The 22,484-nt window shown below is 45.7% G+C and overlaps 1 protein-coding gene across 2 annotated transcripts in view; it reads right to left on the bottom strand.

The window, feature by feature from the left end:
• The window catches only part of Rpgrip1 (RPGR interacting protein 1), a 56,408-nt gene that overhangs the window by 19,495 nt on the left and 14,429 nt on the right, over positions 1 to 22,484 (bottom strand). The window contains exons 6-16 of one of the 2 annotated variants that reach the window (XM_036199159.1): positions 21,045 to 21,150; positions 17,519 to 17,542; positions 14,497 to 14,643; positions 12,216 to 12,289; positions 9,936 to 10,066; positions 7,242 to 7,402; positions 5,966 to 6,109; positions 5,401 to 5,551; positions 2,000 to 2,452; positions 1,608 to 1,762; positions 176 to 518 (exon numbers count right to left, since the gene is read on the bottom strand). In XM_036199159.1, coding sequence (XP_036055052.1) covers positions 176 to 518; positions 1,608 to 1,762; positions 2,000 to 2,452; positions 5,401 to 5,551; positions 5,966 to 6,109; positions 7,242 to 7,402; positions 9,936 to 10,066; positions 12,216 to 12,289; positions 14,497 to 14,643; positions 17,519 to 17,542; positions 21,045 to 21,150 — 1,889 coding nt within the window. Of the gene's footprint in view, positions 1 to 175; positions 519 to 1,607; positions 1,763 to 1,999; positions 2,453 to 5,400; positions 5,552 to 5,965; positions 6,110 to 7,241; positions 7,403 to 9,935; positions 10,067 to 12,215; positions 12,290 to 14,496; positions 14,644 to 17,518; positions 17,543 to 21,044; positions 21,151 to 22,484 lie in introns of those variants that run through there. The other variant, XM_036199160.1, reaches the window with a different exon arrangement.

The raw sequence follows: 22,484 nt of genomic DNA, 5'->3' as shown, positions 1-22,484 counted from the left end.
CTCTCCCAGAGGTCCTGAGTTCAAGTCCCAGCACCCACATGGTGGCTCACAACCATCTGTAATGAGATACATGCAGGCAGAGCACCGTATACACAATAAATAGATCTTTAAAAAAAAAGTTGAGTAAGGACAGGGAGGTGATACTGGGGAGATCACCGAAAGGTGTAACGCCCACCTTTGATAGATTTGTTTTGTGCAAGAGGCAGCAAGGGCACGTGAGCTCGACCAAGATAGAAGCCAGGCTCCGAGTCTTCATCATCAAAAACGTATACAGACAGGGCCTCCCGCCTCAGATACTGGTCCAGGTCAGAGGTCACAAGCACTGGGAACAGAGCCTGGTCTTTAAAGTATGGGTTGTTGCTGGCTGGGATGATGGTGGTGTCGTGGTCAGGAAAGGTGAAGAAGCGGTACACGACATACGGACTGGGTTGAGTTCCCAGCCATCGACTCCGGAGGCCGCAGCACCTGGTGATTTCAATCCGCAGTTTGTTCCGAGGTGTCCAAGTCTCGGATCTGGACTGGAAAGATGTTGATCTTGGACTCAGGGCAGCCTGAGAAAATGTTATAGTGCAGCCCACAGAGCGGGGAAGGATCATGACCTAGACACCTATTCTGCCAGGTCCTGAGGAAGCCTGGTGGCCATCGTCTGCCTGTCCCTGGCTCTGGTGGCTGCAGGGGGAAACTCATCCTCAGGCTTACCCTACCGAATGATAGAGAGAATGAAGCTAGCTAGCTGCGATCCCAGTTCCCACACGGTAGGAGAAGAGAAATTACTCCTGCGTGTTGTCCTATGACCTCTCGATGCATACCATGGCATGTACAAGCACAATACATAAATAAATAAATGTATGCTGTTTATTCATTTTAACTGGATATTAGATTTTCTTTTGTAGAAAGTCGATAAAACTACAGCAGTGGGAAATGTCCGAACCAAAGCTTAGAAAGGAGAAGACAAGATGACCAAAATGGGCGGGACTCGACAGATACTCGCTGTGGGACAGTGTTGCAAGCTCTAATAGTTGGAAGACGAGGACGAGGCTAGGGTTAAAGTGAAAAGACGAAGGTTAACGGGCCCCAATTTCCAACTTTAGCGAAGACTGACATAGAGGCACGGGAAGCTCACCGAGCACGTTAAGATGGACCCAGCCGGAGGGAACTGCCAGGCCAGACTGAACTGCCTAGTAACAGCGTGGCGAGTGGGACTTGACTTTGAGAGAAGCATGGAGTGGGAGCTCTCGGGGGTTGGGACTGAATCTGAGTTTCCCTTGTTGGGGAATTGCGAGAAGCCTGCCTGACTCCGGTACCTGAAGGCGTAGCCCTCCACAGACCACCTTCCTATCGGTGCCGATCACTGATTGTGATAAAAATTACAATTACAAAAGGAGATTGGTGGAGAGAAGCTGATGTGTTCACAACAAAGAGAAGTATCGAACCCTGGGCATGAATTCATTTCTGCTCAAGTTTAACCTCGGGAAGAATCTGGACTGGCTTTCATGTAGCAGTTTTTCCACATTCGAGAGTACTCATAGAGGACCGGAAAGCAAGTCCTTTTTGGGGGGGCCACCTGGCTGATGACATGAGATGCATGAGTACATCTTTTTTCTCACCTCATCATCCTCCGGGGCCTTCCAAGCTCCAAGCACATTGACTGACAGGTAGGCCTGGGCTTTCTTTCGCTTATTGCTTGCCTGGAAGCTGGATTTTAGGGGCAAGCACAGTCTCATCCAGTACTCTAACACCCCCAAGTCTTCTCCACCAGCTCCTGAATAGCAAAAAGCACGAAAGGCATGGAGAATATAGAGTGTGGTAAAAGTCAAGAATAGAACAGAAGCCAGGCTGGTGAAATGCCCAACATCCCAGCACTTGAGAGGCTGAAGCAGGAGGATTGCCAGGAGTCCAGGGCCAGCCTGGGGGCAGAGGATGGAAAAGGGAAACTACCAGGAAGCAGCTCCAGGCTTTGGCAATTTCCTAAGGGCTACAAGAAGCCAAAAGCACTTACCAGTAAGTGTGGCCAAGCCATGGACTTTCTCCACGGTCTCTAGCACCTTGTCAAATGAAATCCATCCAGTTGCAAGGATATGATGCTCACTAGTCACGGCCTGATGGAGATCAAGCCGGACTGAAGATCCTTGAAGGTAGTACAAGAAAAGGGAATCTGTCTGCACCACAAACTGGGAGGTGAAATCATAGAGGGGCTGTGGCCCAGTAGAGAGGGGGGTGCAGTGGGTTTCAAAATCATAGAAGGAGTAAGTGCAGAAAGTTGTAGGTTGTGTATCTCCAGCCTGCACAAGGGCAGCAGGGGTCAGGAAAGCCTGGTGGATGTGTACTTCCAAAAGATTCTCATTTCGATGCAGCAGAGAAAGGTCCACTTCATCCTCGCCTCTGTGGGCTGGCTGTGGCTCCAGGCGCATTGACGGCTGCCGAGTGCCGTAAGCAACGTCCTTGAGCTGCTCTACAGGGGAAAGAATGCTGCCTGTGCATTAAAAGGTAGAGAGCTCATCCTCAGGGTATGGAGGGTAAATGGGAGGAAAATAAATCGTGGAAGTCCAAGCTGAGATCATTTCAAGAGACCGTAAGATTCAAGAAGAAAAGCACGCAGTGACAACCAGAAGCTTTGAATCCTAAAGGCGAAATGACCATGGCCTGCCTCATGGGAAAGGCAAAGTGAGGGCCTGAGAAGTGACCACCACACTCAGGAGCTGCAAGCCATCTCACAAATGGCATCAACTCCCATCAAGGTCCTATGGATGTGTAGGTTACTCTAAAAGAGAAGTACCAGAAACATAAAATGTATTTCTGAAAGATTGCTATGTCTGCCTTGGAAAGAGTAAGAAGTGACGGATGGCGTTTTTCACATTATCCCTGGCCACCTGGAAAGGCTGCCTAGGTAGAGCCAGCCAGCTCAGTTACAAGAAGGCTCCTTGTTCTCTGGTCAGATGTTGATTTCATTACAAGAGATCAAGAAATCCACTTTGATCAAAGGGTGATGGGTTCAAATGTAAGAAAGGAAACTTAGAGGAAAGAGGTAGAAAATGCTGTCCATGGGATGCAAGGCGTGGAGACAGACCCGAAACCATTCATGGTTTTCAAGGCCAGCCAATCAGAAACCTTTTCAGATGGGAATCTACTTCACACTGGGAACATCTGAATCCCTACAGTGTGAATACCTTACTCGAAGAGTTAAATCTAGCTAGGTGATGGTAGCATTCGCCTTTAATCCCAGCACTTGGAGGCAGAGGCAGGCAGATCTCTGAGTTCAAGGCCAGCCTGGTCTACAGAGTGAGTTCCAGGACAGGTAAAGCTACACATAGAAACCCTGTCTCAGGAAAAAAAAAGAAAAGAAAATAAAATTAAATCTGTAGAATAAAAATGTTCTGGGCATATCAGAATGTTGATTTATTTATTACTCATTCATTTGTTTATTCATTTGTTTGTTTGTTGCTCTTCCAGAGTACCTGAGTTTAGGTATCCATGTCACGTGGCTCACAACTGCCTGTAACTCCAGCTCCAGGGGACCCAACATTCTCTTCTGGCCTCTGTGGGCACCTGCACACATGTGCATATATTTCCACATAGACATACAAGCATATTTGTAAGTAAAACTTAAAACTAAAGTTTTTAAAAAGTTTTACTAAAAGGAAAGCTAAAAATAAAAAACTTAAAATGCTTAACACAATGGGATGTGGTGGTGGCTGGAGAGACGGACCAGTGGATAAGAGCACTGGTTGCTCTTCCAAAGGAACTGAGATTGGTTCCCAGTACCTGCAAGGCAGCCAGCTCATAACTGTCTGAAACTCCAGTTCTACTGAACAGACACCCTCTTCTTCAGATCTTTGCAGGCACAAACATGGAACACAGACATACATGCAGGCAAAACACCTATATAAATAACATTTAAGATTTTTTTTTTTTTTTTTTTTTTTTTTGCTTTTTGTACTCTGCCAGCATATATGTGTAAGTACCATATGTGCCCAGAAGGAGGTTGCTAGATCCTCTGGAACTGGAGTTACAGATAGTTGCTAGCATCCATGTGAGTGCTGGGAACTGAACCCCGGTCCTTCGCAAGAGCAACAACTGCTCATAACTGCTGAGCATCTCTCCAGCACCCCCCCATTTCTTCATGTTTAAAGGTGGGCAGGGGCAGGACAAGATGGTATAGGAGGTTAGTGTGCTTGCTGCCAAGCCTAAGGACCTGAGTTCAATTCTGTAGAGCCTGCATGATGGAAAGAGAGAACCAGTTCCTGCAGAGAGAGAGAGAGAGAGAGAGAGAGAGAGAGAGAGAGAGAAGGAAGGGAGGGAGGAAGGAAGGAAGGAAGAAGGGCTGGAGAGATGGCACTGGTTGTTCTTCCAGAGATCCTGAGTTCAATTCCCAGCAACCACATGGTGGCTCACAACCATCTGTAATGACATCTGGTGCCCTCTTCTGTGTACATAATAAATAAATAAATCTTTAAAAGAAAGAAAGAAAGAAAGAAAGAAAGAAAGAAAGAAAGAAAGAAAGATAGAAGGAAAGAAAGATAGAAGGAAAAAGAAAGGAGGAAGGAAGGAAATTAAATAACTAAGTGGTATACATGGAAAAACTATTCTGTCTTGGCAGGGGTCAAGAAAGTGAAAGCAGACAGCCTTCAGACCGAGGTAAGGGTGTTTACCATGAGACAGACCTTGAGTCTGAGCCAGGACTCAATCAAGGGAGGACTGCCTTTTTATCTGGCAGCAGCCTCACCAAACTCACCCTTGCGTAGTAAGCCCCACCCACCTCCCTGTTCAGTGCTATGTTCACGAGAGAACCTGCGTATGACGGACTCTTGCCCGGAGAATCCACTCCACAGTGGCTCCTCGTATGCTGATGGCAGTGACTTCTGCTTTAAATATGAGACTGTGGTGAGTTGGGTGTGGGTTAAGTCATCTCTCCCCACACTGAGCCTGCTCGGGGGTGAGACCAGACCCTGTCCCAAAGTGACTATACTACATAGGAAGAACCTGAATAGGAAATGCACTGGGTGACACCTCCCTGCCTCTGCTAACATCCTTAAACTGCAACAGAGATTTTCAGAGAGAAAGAAAGACAGGAAATGAGTGACAGAGATGTCACCCGGCGAGAACCGTCTTCGCGGCTGACAGGACTGGGTTGAAGAAATGACAGAGAGGGAAGGAGAGAGTCACCAACAGTCTTAGGGTCACCCTTAGTGACACTTTCCTAACCCGCCCGGAAGCACCACTGGCCCTGTGGAAATTCTCCAGAAAAATCAGAGACTCACACAGACCAGATGAAGAAAAAGAGGTCACAAGCCATGTATCAAAACCACAGAGAAGAGAGGAAGGAAGCAGGAGAGAGAGTCAGGCAGGTCACTGTTAGTCATGTGACATCACCCAAGATGAAAACAAAGTGCTAAGACTTGCCAGATGTTGGAAGGCCGTGGCTTCTTAAAATACCTTCCAGCTGCTTTATGCGGCTGTTCTTGAGGTCTAGGAGGTGATTCAGCATCTCCAGTTTCTCTTGGTGGTCCCTGTTTTCGTTATCAGCCTTTGTCATCATCGCCTCCAGCTCGTCCTGCAAAGAAATGAAAGCCGAACTTTTCCTCTCAGTGGCACAGAACCAAAGAGCCCCGGCTTTAAAACTGGACCTTGCTGGGTGGAGAGGAGACCGCCACCTCCTCAGCAGGGTGGGTGTGTCCCAGGAAGAAAGCTACGGTTTCCCGGTGAACCTTCACGCCCAGTTACACTTGGGGCACGGGAAGGTGATTATTTCCCTAGGACTTTGGGGGAGAAAGGAACTCAGAACCTTAGCACTTGCCATTTCATGAGCGGCCCCTTAGCTGACTTCTAAGGCCAGGGTGCCTGGGCATGTGTGAGCAAGCCCTCGGGTTCTTCCATGGGAAGCACACCTCTAACCACCAGCCCTAGAAACCCATGGTTCCCATATGCCCAGCCTCCTGTTCCTTTCCTAAGCCACCTTTCCTTGCACCTGATAACACACGTTGATTTTGCGCTGCAGAAGGAGCATGTCTCTGGTCTTTTCTAGCTCCATCGTGGTCTCTGCATGCGACACTTGCAATTCGCTCAGCATCTGGGATAGGTTGTTTTCTTCCTGAGTGTCTGGGTCGCTGGACTACACGGGCGGGAAAACAAGAATAAATATGGCAGGTTACGGTGGCGACCGTCTCTCTAAAGCAGCTGTTGAGGGCTGTAAAAAGGCCAGCAGCACATTTCCTCCAGAACGTACAAGGAGGGCTCTCTCCTCCCCACCGGGGGTCTCAGTCAGCGTGTTAGTGAATGACACAGTTTTCAGAGGGCGGTCTGAAGGCTGGTGGGCTGGCTGCGGGGATAAAGCACTTGCTGTTCAGTCTCGGGACTTGAGTTCAATCCCTGCAAACCACATGAAGGTGGAAGGGGAGAAGCAGCTCCACAAAGCTGCCCCCGCTGACCTTCACACATGCCACACATGCACTGAGGCACATGTGCTCACACAAACTCGTCCTGTACGTACACGAAGCTATAAGGAAAGAAACCAACATGGCGGTGCGCTCTTCGGTAGATCATCTCAAGTCTGAGTCTAAAGAATCTGGGGCCAGGAGACATGGCTCAGGGGTTAAGAGCACTGCCTGCGTTGGCAGAGGACCCAGGTTCAACTCCCAGAACCCACATGGCAGCTCACAACTGTTTGAAACTCCAGTTCCAGGGATTCAATGCCCTCTTCTGACCTCCGTAGGCACCGCACATGTGTGGTACACGTGCATACGTGCAAGCAAAGTACTCTTATGCATAAAGTAGAAATAAATCTTGAAAAATTACACAAAAGGGGCTGGAGAGATGCTCAGTGATTAAGAGCACTTACTGCTCTTGCAGCAGGCCAGGGTTTGGTTCCCAGTACCTACCTGGAAGTTCACAACCATCCATAACTCCAGTTCTAGGGAATCTATTCCCAGTACCTACCTGGTAGTTCACAACCATCCATAACTCCAGTTCTAGGGAATCTAATGCCTTCTTCCGACCACCCTGGGCACCGGTACACACATGGTGCCCAGACACACATGCAAACACGATACTCACATACTAAATAAAATAAATAAATCTTGTTTGAAATGCTAATGAACCATAATGGAGCGCCTGCCTCTTCTGAGCTGTAAGGCATGGGGGTGCTGGGTGGGGCTCACGAAACTCTACCTCCTGTCAGCCTCTTCAGAGTCCTGTCCCTTTGGTTTTTCCCTGCCTGAAACCTTTCAGCAGAGACACTTGTTTACCTCTCTCTCATCTATGTGTTGGAACAGAGTGGGCAGAGCAGCCAGTCCAGACAGCTCTTCCGGAGACGGAGACCGGGGCATTGTGGCTATTGCCTCTTCTTGCTGTTCATCCTGGTAATAGACGTTGGTGATTTCAAGCTTCAGATCTTCACCTTGAGTTGCTGACAACAGGAATCCAGAGACTTGAAGTCAGTTACTGACAACCATGGAGTTGAATCAAGTGTGACATGGTGAAATCATGCTTTGCTCCAAGGCTTCATTTCCCTTTCAAGAGGGAAAAGCCAATTCCCTCTTGCTGACACAAAAGGACCTCTAGCCTACTGACTCCGTTATCTGAGGTGACACTTGAACTTCTAAGGTAAAATCAAGAAGGTAGACGAAGACCCAAGGAATTGTGGGATGGAGAGGGAAACAAGAACAACAGGACAGTCACTTGACTGCCTGGGACAGGCCAATTGTACGTTTGGGAAGGGTTAAGGAGCTGGGGGGTGGGTAATGCACATGATGAACACCAGGGTCTTATGCATTCAAAAGCACTCTACCAACCGAGCTACATTCCCCCACTAAATATTACTTCTTTGATAGCACAATCCAAGCCAGTCTCTCACCAACTTCATTCGACTGTGACTTCTGGCCATTTGTTCTCTGTATTCCCCATCTCCATACCCACCCTGACTGGAGGGAGGCTGGGATCTCAGGAAAGGGAGGCCACTGATGTTCAGGGTGCAGGGCACTCAGGGAGCATCAGAGAAGTTGCGTGAGAATTCCTCGGACCTTATAAGACTTAGTTTGTACCTTATGCATACTGCCAGGTGCTTGGCGTGTGTTCCTAGGCTTTCTTATTTCACGGCTTCTGCATGAAGGCTCTTTTTTTCTTTTGTCTTTTTTGCTCTGTTTGTTTGAGACAGGGTTCCTCTGTGTAGCCCTGGCTGTCCTAGAACTCATTCTGTCGACCAGGCTGGCCTCGAACTCAGAGATCCAAAAGGTGTGCACCATCCCTACCGGACATGAAGGCTCCTTCTTGTCCCTTTGTTTTGTTAGAGACAGACAGAGTCTCCCTACATAGCCCAAGCTAGCTTCAACTCTCCATCCCCTGCTATGTCTTAGAAGGCAAAGGTGGGCCTTTTTGTCCTTGTGTTGTTTCTTTGCTGTACTTTCTCATTTGAATATACTAGGATCTAAAGAAAAATTGGAAAAACTATCCAGCAGGAATTGAGACCATATGAAGAGGACAGTCTTCCCGGCACTGTTTAAAAGCCTTTTTTTTTTTTTTTTTTTTTTTTGGTTTTTCGAGACAGGGTTTCTCTGTGTAGCTTTGCGCCTTTCCTGGAACTCACTTGGTAGACCAGGCTGGCCTCGAACTCACAGAGATCCGCCTGCTTCTGCCTCCAGAGTGCTGGGATTAAAGGTGTGCACCATCACCCAGTTTAAAAGTCTTTTAAACAACTATCTCCTGGCCAGCGGTGGTGGCGCATGCCTTCAATCCCAGCACTCAGGAGGTAGAGGCAGGTGGATCTCTGTGAGTTTGAGGCCAGCCTGGGCTACAGAGCGAGATCCAGGAAAGGCGCCAAAACTACATAGAGAAACCATGTCTCGGGGGAAAAAAAAAAACCAACTATCTCCTGTGACACAAGAGTGAAGACCGGCTGGGCTGGGCATGGTGGTATGTGTAAGCCTGTAATCCATATGGAATTTGGGGGTAAAAAGACTGAGAGTTTGAGGCCAGATTGAGCCATAGTGACACTTCGTCTCAAAAAAAAAAAAAAAAAGGCGGGTGGTTAGTGCAGGAATGGGTGACAGAGCCCATGGCAGAGCACTGGCCTAACGTGTGGGAGGCCCTCCCTTAAATCCCAGGCACCAAACCAATCAGGAAAAGAGACAGGAACTAAAATGGTAGCAGAAACCCAGAAATCTATCAGTAGTATTCGATCCTCAATTTTAGACATCAAAACAAAATAAAAAACAATGAGTGATTTTTTTCCACTCATCTCAGAAATGACCAAATTCAAAACAAACAAGCAAAAAACAGAGAAATGCTCGCTCTCTCTCTCTCTCTCTCTCTCTCTCTCTCTGTCTCTCTCTCTCTCCTTTTGGTATTTTGAGACAGGGTCTCGCCGGGTGGTGGTGGTGCACGCCTGTAATCCCAGCACTCGGGAGACAGAGCCAGGCAGATCTTTGTGAATTCGAGGCCAGCCTGGTCTACAGAGTGAGATCCAGGAAAGGCGCAAAGCTACACAGAGAAACCCTGTCTCGAAGAAAAAAAAAAAAAAAAAAAAAAAGACAGGGTCTCACTCTGTAGCCCAGGCTGTCCTGGAACTCACAGAGATCTGCCTGCCTCTCTGCTTCTTGAGTGTTGGGATTAAAGGCGTGTGTGATCATACTGGGTGAGAGATTTGTTTTTGTTTTTAGCAGGATCAATAAAGTAAAAATGTTTAAAAACAATGAAGTTAGAAGTTGACATCATTCCAAATGGAAAGAGATGTGTGGAGAAAGGTATACATACGATGTGTGTAGTTATCATGTCTTCCTGGCCAAATAAAACCTCATCGCCTATGTTTTAATTCTGTTGTTACTGATGACCCATAAAATACAGGGTCATGTGGTAACAGGAGACGTAAAGGCCCAAGCTCCCTATCTCCCAAGCCAGACGCCGAGGGCACTGCCCTTGAGAAAGCTCTTTCGGGCCTGACCCACCTTTCACGTTGGTTGCCTGGAGGAAGAGGTTTGTTCCCTCTAGCCCAGCGCCCAGTGAACAGGCTTGCTGTGGTAGTGGCTCCCTGGCGAGCTGACTGCTCCAGTGAGGTGGCTGGTTGCTATCCAGCATGCTGAAAAGTGGAGGCACGGTGTCAGGTGACCCCTCAAAGGGGTAGGCCAAGGCATCTTTGTTACACAGTTTCAGCATCTCTGGGACCTAGTTGATCATTCCTTTCTCCACATGGTTTTACTGCCCTGGCTTGGTTTGTAACTGTCATTTGCCAACTGCTTTGGAACTTTTGGGTGGCATTGAGGAGCTGCTCAGTGTCTCTTCTACCTAAGTCTCCAGGATTCCACTAGGCTAGCGCCCCAGTTATTCAGCTCCCAAGGAACTTCTCCGACATGATGGCTTTCCTTAGGCACCCCGTGTGTTGTTAAGGCATGCTGAGGCTTCCCAAGTTAGAACTGAGAAACAGGAGCTTTCTTTTCTCACCCTCGTCCCCTTGTCTGCCTTTGCCACTGGCTGCTTTAGAGAGCATGTGCCTTTAAATTAGACTGCCGTTTTAAATGACTTATTGTACTCAAGGACAAAAACAAGCTTTTCACCACCACCCTGTGGTGTATCGCTGTTAGGCCTGCCTCCAGTGGAAAACATCCATTTGTAACTTATACATTAACTGACATTAAAAACAAAACAAAACAAAAAACATGTTCCAGCAAGTGTGGCACACACCTTTAATCCCAGCACTTGGGGGAGGGGGAACAGGGGCAGGTAGATCTCTGAGATTAAGGCCAGCCTGGTCTACAGAGTGAGTTCCAAGACAGAGGAAACAGTCTCAAAAGAGCAAAAAAACAAAAACAAAAAACGTTGTTTCTGAATAAATGTCATATAAAAACAATTTGCTTGGGTGGTGGTAACACATGCCTTTAATCCCAGCACCCTGTGCCCCCCCCCAAGGTTTGTTGCCTAGCATACACAAGGTCCTGCGTTCAGTCCTAAGCACTACACAGACCAAGTATGGTGGCATGCACCTGTAATCCCAGCTTTCTGGAGGTGGAGGCAGGAAGAGCAGAAGTCCAAGGTCATTCTTGGCGACACAGTAAGTGCAAGGCTGCATTATATATCACCTGAAGACTCAAGAAGATAACAAATATTCTGAGTGATAAAGAGACCAGCAGCAGCTAATGCCACAGGAGAGCTTCACCATCACCTGATCAGGGTGCCGCCCTGAGACCTCTCCTGCAGCCCCAATCTGCTTCCCGCTCTTTATTGCTTCCTTTTTTTTTGTTGTTTTTGTTTGTTTGTTTGTTTGTTTGTTTGTTTTTTCCGAGACAGGGTTTCTCTGTGTAGTTTTTACGCCTGTCCTGGATCTCACTCTGTAGACCAGGCTGGCCTCAAACTCACAGAGATCTACCTGCCTCTGCCTCCCGAGTGCTGGGATTAAAGGCCTGTGCACCACCACCGCCCGTTTATTGCTTCTTTTTTGGTGGAAACTTTTGATTTTCCTGCCTCAGTCTCCTCAATCCTGGGATTACAGGTGTAGGACCACACACCCCTTTGCTGTCTTCGATCATGATAAAAGGCACTTTGATTTTTAAAACATTTTCTCTGCACTTTTTCTTAGTGGCACTGGGATTGCACCCTGGACCTCCCATGTGAGAAAATGCTCTACCATTAATGTCTCCAGCCCTCATTTTACTTTCATGTTGAGACAGAGTCCCACTGAGTTACCTAGGTTGTCCTCAAACTCATTCTGTAGCCCAGGTAGGCTTTGAACTTATGATCTACTTGGCTCAGCTCCTGGAATAGCTGGAATTACAGACCTGTGCCATGGAGCACAGCTAGATTTTTTTAATTACAAAATTAATACATGAGTGTATGTTTATTGTGGAAAAATTAAAATGAAAAGCTGGAGAGATGGCTCAACAGATAAGAACACTAATTGCTCTCCCAGGGAACCTCGGTTCAGTTCCCAGCACCCACATCTGTAACTCCAGTTCCAAGGGATCCAACACCCTCTTCTAGTCTCAAGAGGCAGACACCAGGCACATTTATGATGTATATGCACACATGCAGACAACACACCCAGACAGCCCTGGCTGTCCTGGAACTCATTCTGTAGACCAGGCTGGCCTGGTGGCCTCCATCTCTGCCTGCCTCTGCTCTGGAATGCTGGGATTAAAGGTATGTGACACCATGCCTGTTCAGTCTGTTGAAGTTGTAAAGTTCCATAATTCTCTTATAGAAAACAGTGCTCTGGGGCCATACTTTGTACTTACCTTTCCAAGAGTCTGCCATAACTGTCACTCAGCAATTTTCGTTCATTTTCCAAATCTTCAACTCTGACCTGAAACTAATAACGACAGAATCCTTGAGACCATGTCCTATGACCTCCACACTTAAGTGGTGGTCTATGTACCTACACAATAAATAAATGTAAGGAAAAAAGACAGCCAGTCCTGGTGGTACACCAGATTAACCTTGGCACTCAGGAGGCAGAGGCAGGAAGATCTCTGTGAGTTCGAGGCCAGCTGGTCTACAGAGCACATTTCAGACTAGGCAGAGCTACACAGTGAGACCCTGTCTCAAGAAACAGCAAAAGAAAAAGAAAGAGAAAAGACTTTGGAAAATGGACAAGCATAAATTCTCAAATGTTGCAATCACCTAAACTATGTGGTTTAAACCTTTTGGAGGCTCAGTGTTCTCATATGAAAAAATGAAGTGCAAGGCTAGAGAGACAGGTTAGGAGCTAAGAACACTGGCTGCTCTTCCCAAGGACCTGGGTTTGAGTCTCAGCACCCACTTGATGGCTCACAACCATCTCTAACCCCATTTTCAGGGGATCTAATGCCTTCAAATGACTCCAGCAAATACTAGACACGCACGTGGTGCATCAGCACACAGGCAAGCAGAGCACCAACAGTCATAAAATAATAAATGTTTTTCAGGGAACAGCCATATTGATCCTCAGTTTTTTTAAAGATTTTATTTATTTATTTGTTTGTTTGTTTGTTTATTATGTATACAGAAGAGGGCACCAGATTTCATTACAGATGGTTGTGAGCCACCATGTGATTGCTGGGAATTGAACTCAGGACCTCTGGAAGAGCAGTCAGTGCTCTTAACCTCTGAGCCATCTCTCTCCAGCCCCATGATGCTCATTTTTAACATCTTTAAGTTAGAATGCAGCAGGTTTTAATAAAAAAGAATAATAAAAACTAAAAAATAAAAAAGGTCCCCCTCAGGGCCTCAGACTTGGTCCAGCACACACATATATTTTGTTTGTTTGTTTGTTTTTGTTTTTTTTGAAATTACTTGGCTGTTTATTCATAAGACATAGACAGTCTGATGAATAGAAAACTTTTTTTAGTTACTAAAGCAGAGAAATTTAGTTGTTGGGGCCGGGCTGTGGTGGCGCACGCCTTTAATCCCAGCACTCGGGAGGCAGAGGCAGGCGGATCTCTGTGAGTTCGAGGCCAGCCTGGTCTACAGAGCAAGTTCCAGGAAAGGTGCAAAGCTACACAGAGAAACCCTGCTTCGAAAAACCAAAAAAAAAAAAAAGAAGAAAAAAGAAAAAAAGAAAGAAATTTAGTTGTTGGGAGGCCTGTTAAGGAAGGCAGGGCACACACTCATAGCAATATTGAGGGCTTGATGGACGTTTACACTTTTTCTAGCCTTTTACAAATAGAAAGGCTACTGCAAACAGCCTTGTACATACATACACCTTTGTTCCGCTGTCAGAGCAGTGCTGTAAGATACAACTCTAAGAAGGAAATTGCAAGATTAAAGGGGTGTACATTCAAAATATGCATGAAAACAACTAAATTTTTCCGAAGAACTTATATAGTATATGAGAACACACACAAAGAACTGTGAATATTTATGTAAGTAAATCTGATAGAGGAAAATGGTCTCTAGTCACTGATCAATTTTGTATTTTATTGCTGATGAGTGAAGTTTATCCCTTTTTAAAATTTCCATCAGTCCTGAAATGACACCTTTTATATTATTTTAGAGCTGTTGCAGGGCAAATTTTAAATTACAAAAAAATCTGGCATAAAACACTTAATCCTTATAAATGTGTTATAACTGAACCTAATACCGAGCCGCTGATTATACTCATGAGAGAACTTGTATGATTCAATTCAGCTTGAGGCTGAAATCCTTTATCCCAATTTGCAGGCAGCACACACATTTGTGTGTTTGTTTGTTTATCATGTAGCCCAAGCTGGTCTCAACCTCACTGTACATCAAAAGAAGACCTTGAACATCTCACCATTTCGCTTCCATTTTGCTAAGATTACAGATGTGTGTCAACACATGTTTTGCTGAGTCAGGCTTTCACCAGGACAGACTGAATTCTGAGGTCCCCCTGCCTCTGCCTCTCAAGTGCTGGAACTAAAGGCATGTGACACCATGCCCAGCATCCTACCTGCTTTAGGCAATGTTAAGGAACAAATCCAGGGCTTTGGATGTGCTAGGCAAGTACTCTATAACTGAGCTGCTCCCGACCCTCGAATACGGCACGTTTGATGACATCTCTTCACTACTATTATTTACCTCCTTCAGAGTTATCTTCAAGACAGACACATCTTCCAGTTGGGTCTTCAAGCTCCTGGCTTTCTTGCTCTCCTCTAATAGCTCAGCCTTGAGCTCGTCCACTTGGCTGAGGAAGGCATCATGGGTTGCATTCAGTATTCCTTGATTCTGCAGACAAAGGGGATCCCTCTAGGAATGATCTCATGACTCGACAGGAATGGTCTCCAGACAGCAGCAACTCCAGCATTCTTAGGTGGAGGCCACAAAGAATGACCATGTGGTAGTTTGGATAAGAACGGCCCCCACAAGCCAGGAAGTGGTAGCACACACCTTTAATCCCAGTACTTGGGAGGCAGAGGCATGAGTTGGAGACCAGTCTGGGCTATAAAGTGAGTTCCAGGGCAGCCAGAGCTGTTATACAAAGAAACCAAACCCTGTCTCAAAAAACAAAAAAAAAAAAAAAAAAAAAAAAAAAAACCTTTTGATGCAAGGAGTGAATATGCATACCTCAGAGGCAACGGGATCTCTGTGAATTTGAGGCCAGCCTGGTCTACATAGTAAGTTCCAGGATATCCAGGGCTATATTGAAGAATATTTGTTTATACTGTGAAGATGTGTCTTTGCCAAAGCACCTTCTGATTGATTTAATAAAGAGCTGAATGACCAATAGCAAAGCAGGAAGAGGTTAAGTGGGACTTCCAGGGACAGAGAGGACTCTGGGAAGAAGAAAGGCAGACAGACATAGACTATTAAAAAAAAAAATTCAAGACACGGAATAAAATCCGTCTCTTGTCTCCCAGAGCTCCCTGACATTAGGGCTAAAACTGAAGCATCTGGAGAGCCAGGCTCCTGACCCCACAGGCAAAAGTTTGAGCTGTGGCATTTAAGGTACCATGGGAGAAAGGAGAAAGCCCATGAACAGAACTGCCAAATGCTGGCACACACTATCTGAACAGCTGCATAAGGGCTTCCATGTCCCTGTTTTAGAAGGCCAGGCAGGCTAGTGCATGCCCTGCTGGGCCATCAATTGTTCCAAGTGCCACCTAGAGAGACAACTGGTCAGCTGACTGTCCCCATGCACACAGTGGCGTGGGGACATCAAACTAAGACCTCCAGCAGACCTCCGAGGCCTGGCCACGGGCTCACAGGGAACCCAGGATGCAGCAGTGGTGATCTGTTTCCTTCCTGTTGGACACCAAGCCACTTAATCAGTCCTGAGGGCGTTTTGGGGTCCCACATCTCCTCATTTCCCCATTGTCGGGGTAGGGAGGACAGCCTTACCCACCTCACCAGACTTCATTGCACTTTCAGGGTTACTTACTGGGAAGAATTTTCCAGCTAAGGCAGGAGCTTCCATGTCATTGCTCCCTCCGTGTGCCTCACTCCAGACCTGTCAGCAGTGCTTCTCCTCCTCATGCACAGGGACGCACACGGGCCCTGCTCTCTGCCTTGACCCCAATTCCAGAAGAATGAGGTCTCACCCCACAAGCTTTTCTCTTCCTGGTTCCCTCTTCTAATTAACTACTCAGCTAATTGTTACAGGACCACCATAGATACCCAGGTGGTAACAGTTAAAAGGTATCTACAACCCCAGACCAGAAAGGGTGTGGGCTCTGCAAAACACCAACAAACAACAACAAACAACAACAACAACAACAATAAAAAACCAGTGGACTTTAATATAACCACCTATTACTGCTAAATGCTCTCAACAATTGATCACCTGCGTCTCTTGGATGCTCAAATAATAAAGGAAACAGTTTCCTTAAAATAATCTGTCTCTGATAAAGTTTATCTCAGCTAAAAATTAAAAACATGTTCCAATCTCTCTGCTCTGCTCTCTCTTCCCCTTCTCTCTCTCTCCCTCCCTCTCTCTCTCTCTCCCTCCCTCCCTCCCTCTCTCTCCACGTGCTTCTTTCCCAGGCCTGGTTCTTTTGTCCATTCCCCTCCTTCTAATAAAGCTCTGATTCTGGGTTTTGCCGAGGCTTGTGCCTCCTGACCTTTCCGCACGGTAACCAGCGCCACTCAATATTTTTAAAACAACAGGAAACAGGAGGGACAGTATAGAGATGAGGTAACAAGCCTCCTGGGAAATGTAGATTAAAAAAATATAGAGGGCTGGAAGATGGCTCAGCAGTTAAGAGCACTGGCTGTTTTTCCAGAGGTCCTGAGTTCAATTCCCAGCGACCACATGGTGGTCGTAATGAGATATGGTGTCCTCTTCAGGCCTGCAAGCATGCATGTAGGCAGAACACTGTATACATAATAAAAATATATAAAATTAATCTTTAAAAAAAAAGCTGGGCGGTGGTGGCGCACGCCTGTAATCCCAGCACTTGGGAGGCAGAGGCAGGCAGATCTCTGTGAATTTGAGGGCCCCCTGGTCTACAGAGCTAGTTCCAGAACAACTAGGGCTGTTACACAGAGAAAGCCTGTCTCAAAAAAGCGAGAGAGAGAGAGAGAGAGAGAGAGAGAGAGAGAGAGAGAGAGAGAAAGAGAGAGAGAGAGAAAGTAGTTAGGAACAAACCTAAACTAAGGCTGAGCTTTCAGGATTAATAAGTCTTTGCATCATTATCTGCAAGCCAAGGGGGCGGAGCCAGATGCCAGGGCTGCAAGCCTAAGTCACAGAGGGCCTAGCCAAACAGCTTAAGATTTGTCTCATGTGGTTAGAGAATGCTGCAGATTTGCCACAGAGTCAGGTCCAGACCAGGAAGATCTCTAAACAGATATAATATGCTTACAAACATGCTTAGATGCTGAAGAAAAGAAAATGGGTACATACAGTCATAGAAAAATAAATAAATAAATAAATAGTTTAGAAATAATAAACTGGCTGAGCTTTCATAATTAATAAGAAGTCCCCAGGTCGTTATTTGTGGGCTGGGGGTCCTAACAAAAAAGTACTACTGTAAATCCTGTCTTAAAAAATAGCAAACATCTTCTCTCTTGATTCACATGTGCTTTCTGCAGGCCTGTTCACGTCTGTCTCTTTCCTATCTTAATAAAACTCTTGTTAGTGGAAAAAAAATAGCAAACAAATTACCTTCTGGAGCAAGTCTTCATATGCCTGGAAGAAATAAGTAAGTATTATTTCACCAGTGCACCAATTTCACAATATATTTGACATCTCTCTAAGATAAATATAGTTAGTTGGGTGTGGTAGCCAATGCCATGAATCCTAGCACTTGGGAGGTAGAGGCAGGTAGATCTTTATGTTTGAGTCTAGCCTGGTCTACAGAGCAAGTTCCAAGCCAGCCAGGGCTACACAGTGAGACTTTATTTCAAAAAGAGAGAAGTGGGGCTGGAGAGATGGCTCAGAGGTTAAAAACATTGGCTGCTCTTCCAAAGGACTCCAGTTCAATTCCCAGCAATCACATGGTGGCTCACAACCATCTGTAATGAGATCTGGTGCCCTCTTCTGGTATCCAGGCATACATGCAAGCAAAACATTATATACATAGTAAATTTATAAATAAATCTTGAGAGAGAGAGAGAGAGAGAGAGAGAGAGAGAGAGAGAGAGAGGGAGACTGTGCCTCAGCAGACACAGTGCTGAATGCAGGAAGACCCAACCTCAGAGAATAACGCCACCACCATCTACTCACTTAAAGCAGGAATCCAGAAGCTACCTTTCATTTCTCCACTGCCCTCACTCTCCCTCCTTTTGGGGACAGAGCCCATTCTTCTGTGTTCTGGATTTATCAAAGTAAGATCCCCTTCTCTGTAATCTTCTCTCACCCTGGGTCCTCATCTGGTCTCCTTGATTCTCTGGATTCTACAGGATTTCTGTGACTATACTCTGTATCAGCCATTCCAGCCGTACTCTGTTCTGCAATTTTGCATTTTTCTTTTTTAGATTTATTTATTGATTTAATGTACATTAGAGCTTTGCCTGCATGTATCTCTTTGTGAGGGTGTCAGATCCCCTGGAACTGGAGTTACAGACAGTTCTGAGCTGCCATGTGAGTACTGAGAATTGAACTCAGTCCTTTAGAAGAGCAGCCAGTCCTCTGAACCACTGGGCCATCTCTCCAGCCCCAAAATTTTCTTTTTAAATTTAATTATTTTATGTGTATGTGTGTTTTGCCTGCATGTATGTATGTGCACCACATGTGTGCCTGGTTCCTGCAGAAGTCAGAAGAGGGTATCAAATCCCCTGAATCTGGAGTTAGAGACTGTTGTGAGCCTCTATGTGGATGCTAGGAATCAAACCTAGATCCTCTGCAAGAACAAGAAGTTGTTTTAAACTCTGAGCCTTGTCTTCAGCCCCTTTTCCTGGTTATAGTTGGTTTGTTTAGTTTTTGTTTGTTCTGTTTTTTGAGACAGGATGTCACGTGGTCCAGGCTGGCCACAGACTTGCTATGTTGTTGATGATCACCTTGAAATACTGCAATTCTTGAGACCTTGAAGATTTCAGGACAATATAAAAAGTCTCCTACATCGCCTATATCCGTTCCTACCACCTGTAACTGGTAGCACACGCCTTTAATCCCAGCACTCGGGAGGCAGAAGCGGGTGGAGCTCTGTGAGTTCGAGGCCAGCCTGGTCTACAGAGTGAGTTCCAGGAGAGGCACAAAGCTACACAGAGAAACTCTGTCTCGAAAAAACCAACCAACCAACCAACCAAACAAACAAACAAACAAAAATAAATAAATAAATAAATAAATAAATAAATAAAATGTATTTCAAATCGCATGCTTTTCAAAGGTTATGAGATCTTTTGGAGGGAAAAAGTTGATCTTATGACCAGCTTGTTCAAAACCTGTCTCCAGCTGCTCATTATCTGTGTGCTGAAGCCTAAATCTCTAACAGACAGGCTCTAGGACCTAGACCTTCAGTGTGTCTACACTCATCCCCCTAGAAATTCTTCCCTTTTCTTGAATACTCAGTGCTGCATGATACTCTTCTATTATTTCAGGATTTAGTTCATAAACAGATTCCTTTATGAATCCTTTTTAGAATGTTTTTAAATTTTAATTTCTATTGTGTGTGTGAGGGTGCTTTGCTGGCATGTGTGTCTGTGCACCACTATCACACCTGGTGCCTGAGGAGGCCGGAAGAGGGAGCTGGATCCCCTGGAACTGGAGTTACCGATCGTTGTGAGCCACCATGTGGGTGCTGGGAATTGAACCCAGGTCCTCTAGAAGAGCAGCCAGTGCTCCTAACCACTGAGCCACCAATCCAGTCCCCATTTACGAAGCCTTTTCTCTTTACACCTGCCACTTCCTTTCTTGGCACCTCCCCCACCTCATCTAGAGTTGTTCTGCGACCTTGCTGCACTCTCAGTCCTGGAAGGGCCTGGGAGACTAGAGCTGTGTCAATCCTCACGATGATCTTTAAGTCCGAAAACAACCAGGCAAGCATCATGGGTTGGAAAGAAACTATGCTGCCGGCGTAATCTTTATTTCTCAGTGCTTTGCTCAGTTCTAATGCTCTGTACATACTGGCGCCATTGAAGAATGGTGCTGAGGTCTCACTTAGACCTTGACATCACAGTTCCACCATTCTCGCTGTACTTTCTAACCTGGTAATGGGGAACGCCGTGGTACTAGCTTGAACCAAACCCTAATCTGCCTCTGACTCTTTTTACACCTCGATCCAGTTACTTGTCTCCTTTGGGGCACAATTTCCCCACTGCTGTGTTTCCTTACATCAGTTTTGTCATATTAAAAGAGGGTACATGCTAAGCATCTAGGACTGAGTCTTCAGCAGATAGAAAGTGCTCCCCAGAGGCTTGTCTTCTGCCCTCCCCTATGATGATTATAGAATTACATTCTGATCCCTTTGATTGGGACCTGAACCTCGACACAAGTTAACCCTGCCAAACTCCACCTTACCAGGCAAGAGCCTGAGTCTTTCCTGAAACAGAGAAATAATAGGAAATACTGAGAAAACAATAGACTGGCAAGGCTTGGCTCTGCATACCACCCGGAAATTACATGACCTTAGACAAGTAACTTAGTGTCTTTGAATTATGATCTCACATATGCAAGCCAGAAAAATCAGCTGAGTGTGGTGGACACACTGGTCATCCCAGCATGGGGGTGGGTGGGTAGAAAGGAGTGTGCATGTTCGAGGCTAGCCTGAGGTACATAGTGAGTTTCACTTGGCCTACGTTACAGAATAAGGACCCATCACAAAGAGGGGGGTGGACACAAAGTGGAGGAAGAACAGGAAAAGGACAGGGAAGAAGGAAGCAGAGGAACAGGTTCTTGTTTGGGTTTTTGTTTGGTTGGTTGTTTGGTTTTTGTTCTTGGGCTTTTTTTGTAGGGGCTTTTATTTGTTTTGTTTTGTTTTTCAAGACTGGGTTTCTTGGCTGGGTAGCCTCAGCTGTCCTGGAACTCACTCTGTAGACCAGGCTGGCCTCGAACTCACAGAGACCCACCTGCCTCTGCCTCCCGAGTGCTGGGATTAAAGGCGCCCTTCACCACAGGCCAGCTAGAGTTTTTTTGTTCTGTTTTAAGTAACACCCCTCCCCTTTTTGCAGTACTAGGGATTGAACCTAGGGCTTCATGCAAGAACGAATCGGCTTTTCCCTCTCTAAAAAGCACAGGGGAATACAGAACTCACCTCTCGAACCTGTGTTAACTGGGCTTCTGTGGCCGCCAGTGAGGCACTCTTTTCATATAAGAGTTTTTTAAGTCGAATCAGCTCCACGTTCTCCTTAATGGAGGCTCTGTAAATAGAAGGCACTAAACTGTCCCATCTGAGGCCCAGGACCTCCTGCTGGAGCCTCTTCTGTTTCCCCAGAACACATCAGAAGTAGAAACAGTCTGCAACACATCCTTCCTCCTGGTTTGTTTTAATTTAAGATTTACTTTTCATGTATACAATGTTCTGCCTGCAGGCCAGAAGAGGGCACCAGATCTCATCACAGATGGTTGGGAGCCACCATGTGGTTGCTGAGAATTGAACTCAGGACCTCTGGAAGAGCAGCCAGCGTTCTTAACCTCTGAACCATCTCTCCAGCCCCCCTTCCTCCTGTTTGTAATTATGACAGTTAAGATCTGAGGACCACTAATCTTAAGCCTTCGGTTCTAAGAAAACATAGTAACTATTTTTTTAAATTATGGTTCTCACATTTTCTCAGAAATCTTACAGAGTCCAACTAAATATATGCCTTATTTCCTTAGAAACATAAATATAGAGACAAAGAAAGGCTATTATTATTTCCAAACCTAGGAGATAATGTTTTTGGGTATTTGATGTAATATAAATATAAATTTTTATTTTTATTTTTTTTGAGCTGAGGACCAAACCCAGGGCCTTGTGCTTGCTAGGCAAGCGCTCTACCACTGAGCTAAATCCCCAACCCGTAATTTATATTTTTGAGACAACATCTTACTATATAGCCCAAATTGGCCCTTTTTTAAAAAATGACTTAGCTGGGCATGGTGGTGCATATCTTTAATTCTAGGCACTCTGGAACTTGTGAGGCAGAGGCAAGCAGATCTCTGAGTTCAAAGCCAGTTTAGTCTACAGAGAACGTTCTAGGACAGCCAGGGCTACACAAAGAAACCCTGTCTTGAAAAACAAAACAAAAACAAAAAATTATTTGATAGCACACACTTTTAATCCCAACACTTGGGAGGCAGAGGCAGGCAGATATCTGTGAGTTCGAGGCCAGCCTAGTCTACAGAGTGAGTTCCAGGGCAGCCAGAGATAAGTAGTAAAACCCTGTCTCAAAAATACATGCATACATATAAGAAAATGAAAAAAAAAAGTTTAAAAAATATTAGGAAGGATTTAGGCTCACTCTGTCCCAGAACTCTCATTCCCTGTACTGACTAGTTATAAACAAGGTCTTTAAAATTACATTGTTACTTAGACTTTATCTCCAAGTAATTAAATATGGGGCTTAAGTGTTGAATGTTTAAGGGTCTCCACAGGCTGGACATTGTAGCTCAGTTGGTAGAGAGAAGTAGGACTTCCTGGCAAGCAGGAGGTCCTGAATTTGGTCCCCAGCGTGGTATAAAACTGATGTAGTGGTGAATGCCTGGAATCCCAGGG

The sequence above is a fragment of the Onychomys torridus genome, chromosome 9, assembly GCF_903995425.1.
Source record: "Onychomys torridus chromosome 9, mOncTor1.1, whole genome shotgun sequence".
Classification (NCBI taxonomy): domain Eukaryota; kingdom Metazoa; phylum Chordata; class Mammalia; order Rodentia; family Cricetidae; genus Onychomys; species Onychomys torridus.
The sequence above is the reverse complement of the archived record's forward strand: the minus strand, read 5'-3'. Positions and strand labels throughout refer to the sequence as shown.